General features: G+C 37.8%; 1 protein-coding gene across 11 annotated transcripts in view; it reads left to right on the top strand.

Moving 5' to 3' along the window:
* Positions 1-12,356, top strand: part of SLC8A1 (solute carrier family 8 member A1) — a 390,660-nt gene that overhangs the window by 314,303 nt on the left and 64,001 nt on the right. For 8 of the 11 annotated variants that reach the window (XM_010364151.2, XM_030921332.1, XM_030921331.1 and 5 more), the window contains one exon: positions 10,203-10,309. In XM_010364151.2, coding sequence (XP_010362453.1) covers positions 10,203-10,309 — 107 coding nt within the window. Of the gene's footprint in view, positions 1-10,202; positions 10,310-10,857; positions 10,962-12,356 lie in introns of all 11 variants that reach the window. The other 3 variants (XM_010364156.2, XM_030921335.1, XM_030921333.1) reach the window with 1 other exon arrangement.

Genomic DNA, 12,356 nt, shown 5'->3' with positions numbered 1-12,356 from the left:
AATCATTATGGATCCCTGTAGTATCTCTTTGAAGTGGTCAACCAGAATGTCTTCTAGGGACAGAAAAGTAGCTCAAAGATTTTTTTGAGACTAACGCTGACAACTGATTGCTAAAAACAAAAACTAAATAATTAAGTTTATTCCTATTTTGCATTTGACAAAATGAATTGGTTGCCACTAAGTTTCCATAGTGGGCAGAGGAAAATAAAATAGGGCAAAGTTATGTTAGAAAACCCCAACTCCAGAGCTCTCTAAAGCTCCCTTGGTCTCCCTGGGAATAGTAGGATTTTAGCTGTCCCTGTCTCTTGCTCTGCTTGAAGCGATGATTTCAATAACCATTTGACAATACCAAAAGATCAGGGCATGGATGACAAGGCCTCCTGGAGAATTACTTAGGTTTAGCTACTTTAACAACTCTTGTCCTTGGAGTCTATTTAAATTTCAGAATAGCACCACCACCATTTGTCAGGCTAGGCTTCATAGCAGGAGCTCCAGGAAAAGCATGACTTCAGATCCCTGTGTGTATCCAGCTAGTGGTGAGTGAGAACCTGGCAGAGCTGTGCTGCTTGTGTTCTTGAGTTTCAGATTCTGGACTTGGATGCCCCATTATATGAGATTTGATCCAAAGTTATATATGAGAATGAATTTGAGGGTATTGCTTATTACTCCATTGAATACTTCCTGACCCCCAACTCTACCATCTGCCAATTGCCCCTTTTAGTAACTGGGTAAACAGGCAGGTAAGAACTGCAAAACGAGCCACTCCTTTTCAACTAATAACAACAACGGCACCTAACATTTCATTAACTCTTTACAAAATAATTTTTGCATACAATATATTATTTAATCTTTGCAACAACCTATGAATTTCATTATCCACGTTTGATAAATGATGATACCCATTATTTGATCATCACAACATAATCACTGTGAAATGAGTTCTGTTATCCTCATTTGATAGATTATAACATTGATGTTTAGAAAGATGCCAGAAGTGACCCAAATACCTTAGCTAGAAAGTAACAGAGCCAAGTTACAAACCTGGATAATGTGAGTTCAGGATTAATTCTCTCAAGATTTCGAGAAAGGAAACAATAAAGTCATGATTCAGTCCTATTTCTATGACTATCCTAGTATGGGATATTGAGCAAATCCCCAGTTGAATCCATGCCCAAAATATCTCACCAGTAATCTAAAAATGATGTAAAAATATTCGTGGAAATAATATGAATAGCAACCTGTCCTTATTCCATTTGAAATGTTTACTAGATGGAGGAGTTGATTTGGGTCACTTAACAGAAAATGATAATATATGCATGGATCTTCTCTGACTGGTCCTTCCTTTCCCTAACCCCAAATCACCAAGTAACTCACCAATCAACTTGTGAAAGGAAAAAAGGCTTAAAATGCACCAGGAATTTAAACCAAATGATACAAAGGCAACCCATGGCAAGCTTATCATCTCTTGTATGTAGAAAGAAATAAATGCCAACAAAAGAACTAGAGAATGCTCAAGGTAATATGAACAGAGCTATTGACTTTGCAAAGGCAGCAGACCTCTTTATGATTATGGTCATATAGGGAAAGGTGACCCATCAGCAGTCACCAACTCCCTCCACCCCACCTAGCCTTTTATCTCCAAGTCCCCAGCTCTAGGCAATCACTAATCTGCTTTCTGTATCTGGATTTGCCTATTCTGGACTTTTCCTATAAATGTAATCACACAACAGGTAGCCTTTTATGTCTGGGTTCTTTCACTTGGAATGATGTTTTCAGGGTTCATCCATGTTGTAGCATGTATCAGTACATCATTCCTTTTTATTGCAAAATAATATTCCCCTCTGTGGATACACCACATATTATTGATCCATTTATCACTTGATAAACGTAAGTTGTTACCACTTTTTCGCTATTATGAATAATGCTGCGATGAAAATTCATGCACAAGTTTTTGTGTGAATACATGTTTTTAATTCTCATTGGCATATAGTGGAATTGCTGGTTCACATGGTAATTCTATTTTTAAACTTTTGAGGGCTTCTCCAAAGTGGCTGCACTATTTTACATTCCTACTAGCAGTGTACAAGGGTTCTAATTTCTCTACATTGTCATCAAGACTTGTTATTGTCTGTCTTCTTTATCGTAGTCATCCTAGTGAGTGTGACATGTTATCTCCCGGTTGCTTTGATTTGCGTTTCCGTGATAGCTAATTATGTGGAGCATGTTTTTATGTATTTATTGGCCATTTGTTTATCTTCTGTGGAAAAATGCCATTCAGATCCTTTGCCCTTTTTTTTTTTTTTTTTTTTTTTAGTTTTTGGTTAGTTTGTCTTTTTAAGCTGTAGGAGAAGTTTATCCTGAAGCTTTTAACATCAAGTATACTATGGATCAAATTTCAAACTCATTATGGTCAGAGAAGTTGCCAGGTTCATGCGTGGTCAGTCCTGGGTCAGTTCTTTCTGGAGTCTGGGAGTGTGATGGCTTACATGTGGGAAAGTTCCAGTTCCTGACATGGCCCTTCACTGACATGGCTCAGAGGCTCTGTGGCGGGGACATGAGGCATTACTGTCTTCTGTGGAAAGTGAAATGCTTAGTATGTCTACTCCCCAGATATAATCACTGTTGTGTAAAAACATTCACCAGAGCTCCCATCACTTTCTTGAGAAGGAAATCACTGTGCATGAGTGTAAACTCTGATGCCTGAACCCTAAAGGTGTTTTCTCACCTGTGCTATTAAGGTTGCCTGCAGAGACCATCATTTCCTGAGAGGGGAAAACAACTGTAAGTACATTTTATAATCCAGAAAAGAACAGGAGTAAAAGACAAAACAAAATGATTTTCCCATGTTTCCACCTACCTTGCTAATTAGATCTAAAATTTAGTTTTGACTATTACTGTCTTACAATTCTATGTGTTCTTTGTGTATATTATTAATGTATTTTTTTTTTTTTTTTTTTTTTTTTTTTTTTTTTTTTATTATACTTTAAGTTCTAGGGTACATGTGCATAACGTGCAGGTTTGTTACATATGTATACTTATGCCATGTTGGTGTGCTGCACCCATCAACTCGTCAGCACCCATCAATTCATCATTTATATCATGTATAACTCCCCAATGCAATCCCTCCCTCCTCCCCCCTCCCCCCTCCCCATGATAGACCCCAGTGTGTGATGTTCCCCTTCCCGAGTCCAAGTGATCTCATTGTTCAGTTCCCACCTATGAGTGAGAACATGCGGTGTTTGGTTTTCTCTTCTTGTGATAGTTTGCTAAGAATGATGGTTTCCAGCTGCATCCATGTCCCTACAAAGGACGCAAACTCATCCTTTTTTATGGCTGCATAGTATTCCATGGTGTATATGTGCCACATTTTCTTAATCCAGTCTGTCACAGATGGACATTTGGGTTGATTCCAAGTCTTTGCTATTGTGAATAGTGCCGCAATAAACATACGTGTACATGTGTCTTTGTAGTAGACTAATTTATAATCCTTTGGGTATATACCCAGTAGTGGGATGGCTGGGTCATATGGTACATCTAGTTCTAGATCCTTGAGGAATTGCCATACGTCACGCTACCTGACTTCAAACTATACTACAAGGCTACAGTAACCAAAACAGCATGGTACTGGTACCAAAACAGAGATATAGACCAATGGAACAGAACAGAGTCCTCAGAAATAATACCGCACATCTACAGCCATCTGATCTTTGACAAACCTGAGAGAAACAAGAAATGGGGAAAGGATTCCCTATTTAATAAATGGTGCTGGGAAAATTGGCTAGCCATAAGTAGAAAGCTGAAACTGGATCCTTTCCTTACCCCTTATACGAAGATTAATTCAAGATGGATTAGAGACTTAAATGTTAGACCTAATACCATAAAAACCCTAGAAGAAAATCTAGGTAGTACCATTCAGGACATAGGCATGGGCAAGGACTTCATGTCTAAAACACCAAAAGCAACGGCAGCAAAAGCCAAAATTGACAAATGGGATCTAATTAAACTAAAGAGCTTTTGCACAGCAAAAGAAACTACCATCAGAGTGAACAGGCAACCTACAGAATGGGAGAAAATTTTTGCAACCTACTCATCTGACAAAGGGCTAATATCCAGAATCTACAAAGAACTCAAACAAATATACGAGAAAAAAACAAACAACCCCATCAAAAAGTGGGGAAAGGATATGAACAGACATTTCTCAAAAGAAGATATTCATACAGCCAACAGACACATGAAAAAATGCTCATCATCACTGGCCATCAGAGAAATGCAAATCAAAACCACAATGAGATACCATCTCACACCAGTTAGAATGGCAATCATTAAGAAGTCAGGAAACAACAGGTGTTGGAGAGGATGTGGAGAAATAGGAACACTTTTACACTGTTGGTGGGATTGTAAACTATTAATGTATTTTTTTAAAGCAAGCCCTGGCTGCATGTTAGAAGCACCTAAAATCCTTTAGATTTTTAAAAATTTTTATTGATTGAGGCAGTGTCTCACTCTGTCTCGCAGTTCTGGAGTGCAGTGGCATGATCACATCTCACTGCAGCCTCAACCTCCTGGGCTCAAGCCATTCTCCCACCTCAGCCTCCCATGTAGCTGGGGTGCAGGCAAGCACCACCATGCCCAGCTGCTTTTTGGGGTCTTTTTGGTTTTGTTGTTGTTGTTTTTGCATGTGTATTGTTTTTTGACTTTTCATAGAAACAGGATCTCACTTTGTTGCCCAGGCTGGTCTAAAACTCCTGGACTCAAGCTGTGCTCCCACCTCGATCTCTCAAAGTGCTGGTATTACAGGCATGAGCCATTGCACTTATCCAAAAACTTTTAAAATCTATATTCATGCTGGGGGTCCCACAAGCAGAATTTGATTTAACTGATCTGGAGTGGGTTTAGGCATTTATAGGTTGCAAAATCTCGCAGGTGATTCTAATATGCAGCCAGGTCCAAAACACAAGCCCAACTATTACCAGCCTCTTGGTTTTATCATCCAACATAATAACAAGAACCCATTGTCCACTCTAGATTGGTGCCTCTCAGACTTCAACATGCGTAAGAGTCATCTGGGAATCTTGTTAAAATGCAGATTCTGATTTTGTGGGCCTGGATGGAGCCTATGATTCTGCAATTCTAACAAGTCCCCCACTTTAGGTGAGGCTGACACTGAAACTGCTGGTTGACTATTCAGAGTTCTCAGAGTTGGTGAACCACTGCATGCTCATGGCTCTTTTTAATTAAACTTTTATCTCCTCAATGATTTAACTTTTTAAAGCAGCCATCATGGAATATAACATGTGCTGCAGTCCTTTTAAAAACAGAATTGAGATTCTATCATTGTTCATACAGTCATTCTTTGTTAATGTAAAGATGAAACAATAAAATTTGATATTAATGATCTAGATCCTTTAAAGTGGCCATAAAAATACTGCACAGTTGAATGAATAAGGGACCTACTGGTTGATTTTGAGTCATATAATTTAAAGGTTTCGGTTCCTGAAGCCAGTCACAGGAGACTCACTTTGTGACCTTGGAAGTTACCAACTTCTCTGAGAGTCGTCGTTTTCCCTGTCAATCTCAGGTAGTAAGAATTACTTCTTGGGCTGTTATGAAGATCTGTGAATTAAGAAATGCAAAGAGCCTATCATTCCACTGGTCTCTGAGTATGTCTAAGGAGAGGGTAAATCTTAAAAGACAAAAAGCAACTGTAAGCATCTAAATATGTGAAATCCTCACTAAAATCTTTTATGTAAGGATCTAAAATGGAGGAGTCTCTTCTCTTTAATCCTCCAGTTCATCCTTTCCTCATCTTCTCCCAACATCAAGGGCAGTCTTGAAGAAAAGAAACCACAGAAGGACAAATTGAGGCTTAAGTTGAAAAAGAGAATGTGGTACCACTTTGGGTTAACAATGAGAAACTAAAATATATTTCGAAGAGACTTTCTTTTTCAACCCTCGTTAATAAAGCCATGTCTTTCTTTTCTGACTGTCTGCCTGAGTCAAAACCAGATATAAGAACTCCTTGGTAGTCTGTTTGAAGGTGTTCGGGTCCTTTGAGACACATAAGATAAGAGAGAGAGAGAGACTGGGATGTAAAGTATAGATGTTGGTTTGGTATCATCAAATAAAAGGCACTGCAAACTTCAAAAGGAATGATCAGTATTTTTCCACTAAATAAATTGATCTTTCTTTTTTTTTTTTTAGAAACAAAACCAAAATGTACTTCCATAAAAATTTTGGCCATATAAGAAATATTTTAATGCTATCGTAAGATTTGTAACTGCTTTGCTAGTTTCCAGAAACTACCGTTTTTATAGTATACTGCTCAAATTTGAAAAGTTGTAAAAGAGTTTTCCTGTCTTTATAATAATTATAATAGTTGGAAGCTGTGTGATACCAGTTTTTCTCTTTGTTCTTTATCAGTGCAGTAAAAATGCAAGAATTATATTTGGATGAAGGGCTGTGTCTACCCAACAGTTCCTGTCTTGTTTCTGTTAACCTGTCAATTTAAAGAAAAGAAGTAGCAACAACTATGTTTCCCGTTGGTAAACAGAATAGCCAAAATGGATGTGTGTTTTCAGGGAGCTGGAGTCCTTGTGACAATGCAAAAGTCCTGTGGACATGGTATTGGTGTGGCAATGGGGCCAACTGGAGGACGTTCAAGGTTCCGTCAGTCCTTGAGATTCTTTCTACTGCAGAACTGTGAGGAACATGCTTCTGCTGATTATCAAACCAGAATAACTGACATCTTCACCAAACCAACCCCGTCTCACATACTATGCCCTGTGAGGGAAGAAGTGGTGGCAATATCTTTCATGCATTAGGCTCTGGAAAGTGAGAAGCAGACATCCCAAGGATGTGTTCCTTTAAAAATTATATTGGTTTATTTCACCTCTACTACCTTTGCTAAGGGGAGAAATTGTTCTGTTCTGAAGCAAAAGGTGAACATTACCAGTGCCTTCTGATTTTTGCCTCTGTTGATTTAAAGGGCTAATTCATAAGCACTGACTTCATCCTGCCACTTTAGATCCACTGAAATGTCCTTTAATAATCAAGTTTCCTATTAATAGCTTTACTGTGCAAGAGGAGTGAAATCAATATATAATTTAGTGGCTCTTCCTGTCAGGAGCATTATTGATTCTATTACTAATGATTTTGAAATGATATGCCATTATGCAAATTCCATCTATTTTAGATGTATTTGCCAGGCACTTACAAAAGTGCTTTTTCCTTTTTCTTCATCCTTGATTTTTTCAGTGTCATAGTTATCAAGTACTTCAAAATTTTCTAAGAATTGTGATCCTATGCATAGGGATATGCTAGTGATAAATAATAAATGCTTATTTTATATGCAAACAAATTGTGTGGAGCTATATAACTGTATTTCCCACACTCATCAGCTACTCAGAGTATAGAAAATAGACCGGGTGTGGTGGCTCACCCCTATAATCCCAGCACTTTGGGAGGCCGAGGCGGGTGGATTGCCTGAGGTCAGGAGTTCCAGACCAGCCTGGCCAACATAGTGAAACCCTGTCTCTACTAAAAATACAAAAATTAGCTGGGCATGGTGGTGGACTTCTGTAATCCCAGCTACTCAGGAGGCTGAGGCAGGGGAATTGCTTGAACCTGGGAGGCAGAACTTGCAGTAAGCCAAGATCACATCATTGCACTCCAGCCAGGGGAACAAGAGCAAGACTCCATCTCAAAAAAAAAAAAAAAAAAAAAAAAAAAAAAAAAAAAAAGGAAAGAAAGAAAAGAAAGCCATTAGAGGATTTAAATATTTATGATATTCACCAAGGATTAGCAACAATATGTTGTTTGATTTATTTGTGAATAAGTTGATTTGTGAACATGAAACAGGTACCTTTTCTACACAAACGTTCACCTTATTAGCAAGGCTCCTTCCACCATCCCCACTGTGCTTTATTTCTATAATCCAATTAAATATGTGATGAGATGCAGGGTGGGTTGCAAATTACAAGATGGAGAAATGTAACATCAGATGTTTTTAAGTAATGCTAACAAGAATATTGCAACATGACTCTCACAATGAGGGATTTCAGTTTGATGTACCCTACAATGAAGCATCTTGATAATGGATGTTGGGCCATCAAGTCCAGAGAACAGTAGCATGGCCCTTTTATTGTCCATCAACACTTTCCCACCCTTGCTCTCACCATGCTGTTTTTGTAGAAATGTACAACTAAAGTTTAAGATTGCAAGACTGTGAGATGGAAATGAATACCCAAAATGCATACATTTTGTTGACAAAGAGGATAGACATATGGCAGTTTTGTGCGGGGTAAATTTGATCTATTTTACAACATCAAATTCAGTTCTAATGATCAAATAATCGTCATTCCTTACATCCATCCTCCTGTGCCTTCTCTAATACATCCATCCTCCTGTGCCTTCTCTAATATTTTATAGTTTTTGGATATTAGGGAAAAATTAAATATTCTAGTTTAGTCACAGCAGGCTAATTTTTTATACTAAATAAAGAGGTGATTTTTAAAAATAATTCTAAAAGTTAGGAAAGAGCTGTTTATAGTATACATGTACCTGGACATTATCATACTGTTGGTAGTTTTGTAAATATCTAACCACTCTTTAAAAAATGATTGTGGCTTTAGTCACTTATAACTGTTCATCTAGTGTCAGTATTTGAGGACAGATATGAGAAAGGAAAGGAGTTTCATGAGCTGCAGCTTTTTAGGAGTGAGACGTTGGAATGTGAGTATCATTCAAGGATGTTCTCTAGCTGAGGAACAGAGAGTACGTTATTGGGCTTCAGGGTACCAGAACCAATAATCTGGTCTCAGGTCTACAATGCTAAGCCAAAAAGCAAGACTTAAGCATTTGGCATTAGGGACTGGGAAATTCAGAGAATTAAAAGTAACTTCTACCTATGACCCCTTCATATTAGGAAAGAAGACTGATATTCTTTAGTATGCATAGCTCGAATGAAAACTTAATGGCTTGGATAAATAAAATAAAAACAAGATTATAAACCAATTTCCTTCCAGAAGACCTAAAAAAACTTAAAGAATGACCATGCTGTTAAAATTCTGTGTCTACAAACACTCATTGTTTCAAAAACGTTGATCAGAATTGTTCTTGGCCAATGTTATTGGAAACATTTTTTCAAGACAAATCAATGTTTAAGAGGCTTCTAATAAGTTGTAGTATATGAAGTGTTTAAGCCCTTATTAATTAAAAGGTAACTTTAGGTTGGTTTATTTTCAGAGTAATCAAGAATGCTTATGGAAACCTGAGATTTGCATATTCACATTTGTCCTCCCTGCCTGTCAGTCACTCATAGCCATAGGACCATAAGGCAAGACCTGTTAAAGGCTGGATTACAGGAAGAATTCTCATCAAAACACCTTGGTGTATTGGTGACGTTTGAAAGTAGTGTAAATGGCATGTTTCATAGAAAGTTAAAACTCAACTTTGGAAGAATGAAAATAACTACAACATCATGACTCCCACCTGCTGCCACCCCACTTTCAAAACAGCTGTTGCGAGGCCACAGCTTCCATCTTTAGAAAGACAAACAAAATATGAACAACTTCCTGCTGTGGTCTAGCTGGAGAATCTGACTAACCTGAATAAGAGTTTGATTCTAAGACATTGGGTGGGGTGAGATAATTTGACTGTATTTTCTTTGTGATATTTTTATTCATTTATTAACAATTTATGATAAAAATATTATATTTGGAACTATAATAAAGCACAACGAAGGAAAAAAAATGACCTGTAAGCCTATTGCCCAGAGATAACTCTATTAATATCTTGATGGGATTTTTTGACTTGTTCTAAAGTAGCAAGTTCCAGGTCACAGCTTAGACAATCCACTGGTTAAGGTATTTACTAAATTAATGTGTTTTTCTTCTCTTTTTATTGTGATCTGTGTTTTTCTGCTTTTCCTCCTTATGATGATGACAAACCTATTAGTACTGAATGCTATATTTTGCCTAAAATAATTCTGTGGCCCTGGGCAGGGGAGCTATGCATTGGGTGAAATCTCTGATCTTTCATACCTATCTGATATCCATTCTTGAAGAAAAAACTCACAGTACAGAAGTTTCTCGATTACTGTTTGTCTGAAAGTGCAACTGGTTAACCTTGCTTTCCTCTTTTCTATGTTCCTTCTCTTCTCTTTCCTCTTCCCCTTGTTCGTCAATTTCTATTCTCTGTTTCAGCAAAACAATATCAGTCAAGGTAATTGATGATGAGGAATATGAGAAAAACAAGACCTTCTTCCTTGAGATTGGAGAGCCCCGCCTGGTGGAGATGAGTGAGAAGAAAGGTGGGGGAGCTGCTCCAGGGCTGAGCCCAACAGCTTCTGCTGGCCTGTGCCACCCCTGGATGCCTGCACTCTTCAGAACATGACTTACAATGCACACATCCCTCCACCTATGTAACAGGGCACAGATCTCATGCTGAGCCACAGTGGGCGGGCCTGTAGCTACATCAGCCAGCATTGGTTGCGCTGCACATTAACGTCTGAGAGATTAATTTTCAGTGCAGTCAATCAAGTGTCCATTTCTGGGAAAGTTGCTGCAGATGCCATGCAATGCCAAAAGGAAGGCAACGTTCTGATTTATCTTCCTATTTTGGGGTACCTACTGACTACTAACTGAAGCAGGAATAATTCGTGAAAGTGATAAATTAGCAGAGAAAACTTAACGGGGGCCAGCCAAGAGTACCCAAGATGCCCTTTTACATACTTCAGGAGGCCCATGTGCTGCCAGTTCTCCCTCCATAACATCACAGTAACATTCAGCTTGGTGGACACCAAGAGCATGAGCGTGTGACTCCAACCATTTGTTTTGCCTTTGTCTTGTGTTCCCACAGGAAGATCATTACCATTAGAATATTTGACCGTGAGGAATATGAGAAAGAGTGCAGTTTCTCCCTTGTGCTTGAGGAACCAAAATGGATAAGAAGAGGAATGAAAGGTGTGAGAGTAAACAAAGACATACCAGCGAGAAATTGTACTCTTCTCTCTCCGTGTCTCCCTACTCTCACACTTAACTCTCTCCTCTTCCTCAGCTTCCAAGTACTATACTTCATTGCCTTTGAAGCTTTAGCAGTTTCATTTCCCTTCCCTAATTCACAAGTGCAACAGGCAACACCCACTCTCTTCAGGAAATGCCAACTAACATTGATTGCAACCAGATTTAATAACACTGAAAGGGATTTCTGTAATTCAGAAATGATTATATAAAAGAATGTGTTTAGTTTTTCACTACTCATGGTTTATTCTAAAGTGTCACTCCAATTATTAAATCTCCCCTAAAATTTTAGTGATAAAGACTGCTTGATACCTTGTTAATCATACCTCAATAAAGCTGGAAAAAAGAAACTGCTTAATACCTATTAGTATTAGTAGATGACCCTAATGGCAACTAACAGGAAACTTCAGAATTCAACCATCAGGCTTCTTTAGAGAACACAGTTTAAAAATAATAAGAACAAAGATCCTTAAAGAGTAGTGTTTTCAATATTCTAGTGCTCATTTTAGCATATTTTTGTATCATCAAATACGACATTTAAAAGGCACCATATCTATGAAACCACAGTCATATCAATTTTCTTTGGTCAGAAGAATAAGAATTTAATCCTTCAATAAGAATTTCATCCTTGCTGAAGACCTACCTAGCCTTATGCTCCAAAATCTCTTGATACTTATATAATAGAAAAAAAATAGTGTCCTTTATAACTAGATTTTACTGATTTTACTGATTATTAATATATGGCCTATATTTCATAGGAAAGACAGCAATCTTGTATCAGTTTTACAGAGGATTTCTTATTCTCAATTGTTAATAGGGCTTCATATAATTATTCTCTAATAGTGGCCATTTTAAAAGGAATTCTGGTGATTTACTTGTGTAAAATGAGCAGACCACATATTAATAGCTCTTATTAATTGCATACAAACAATTGGTGAGGACAGTATGATATGATGAGATGGGCCACTTTGTAAGAAATATATGCTTTTACATATAGAGGGAAAAATAAAATATATAGGACTAATTGCTATGTAGACATATAGGAAAATGTATCCCACATTCGTGGCCTCAGAGTCCAATGGTGGGAAAAAACATGTATGTTTCTGTGTTAATCAAGTTCAAGATGGCGACAGGAGTCTTTGGAGTGATGGGAAAAGGAGCACTCAAGACCCGTTTTAATGTAGCCTATTTAATCTGCTCCATAGCTGGTAGACGGAAGAAAAAGAGACCAGAAAATTGTGCTGATTTCTTACAAAGATGGGATCCAAAATGCCTCCTTAACATACAGGAGAAAGCACTTTCTTCTAAATGTATTCCACCAAAGAACTTTATCGCAAG

Source organism: Rhinopithecus roxellana, chromosome 17 (genome assembly GCF_007565055.1).
Source record: "Rhinopithecus roxellana isolate Shanxi Qingling chromosome 17, ASM756505v1, whole genome shotgun sequence".
Taxonomy (NCBI): domain Eukaryota; kingdom Metazoa; phylum Chordata; class Mammalia; order Primates; family Cercopithecidae; genus Rhinopithecus; species Rhinopithecus roxellana.
The sequence above is the reverse complement of the archived record's forward strand: the minus strand, read 5'-3'. Positions and strand labels throughout refer to the sequence as shown.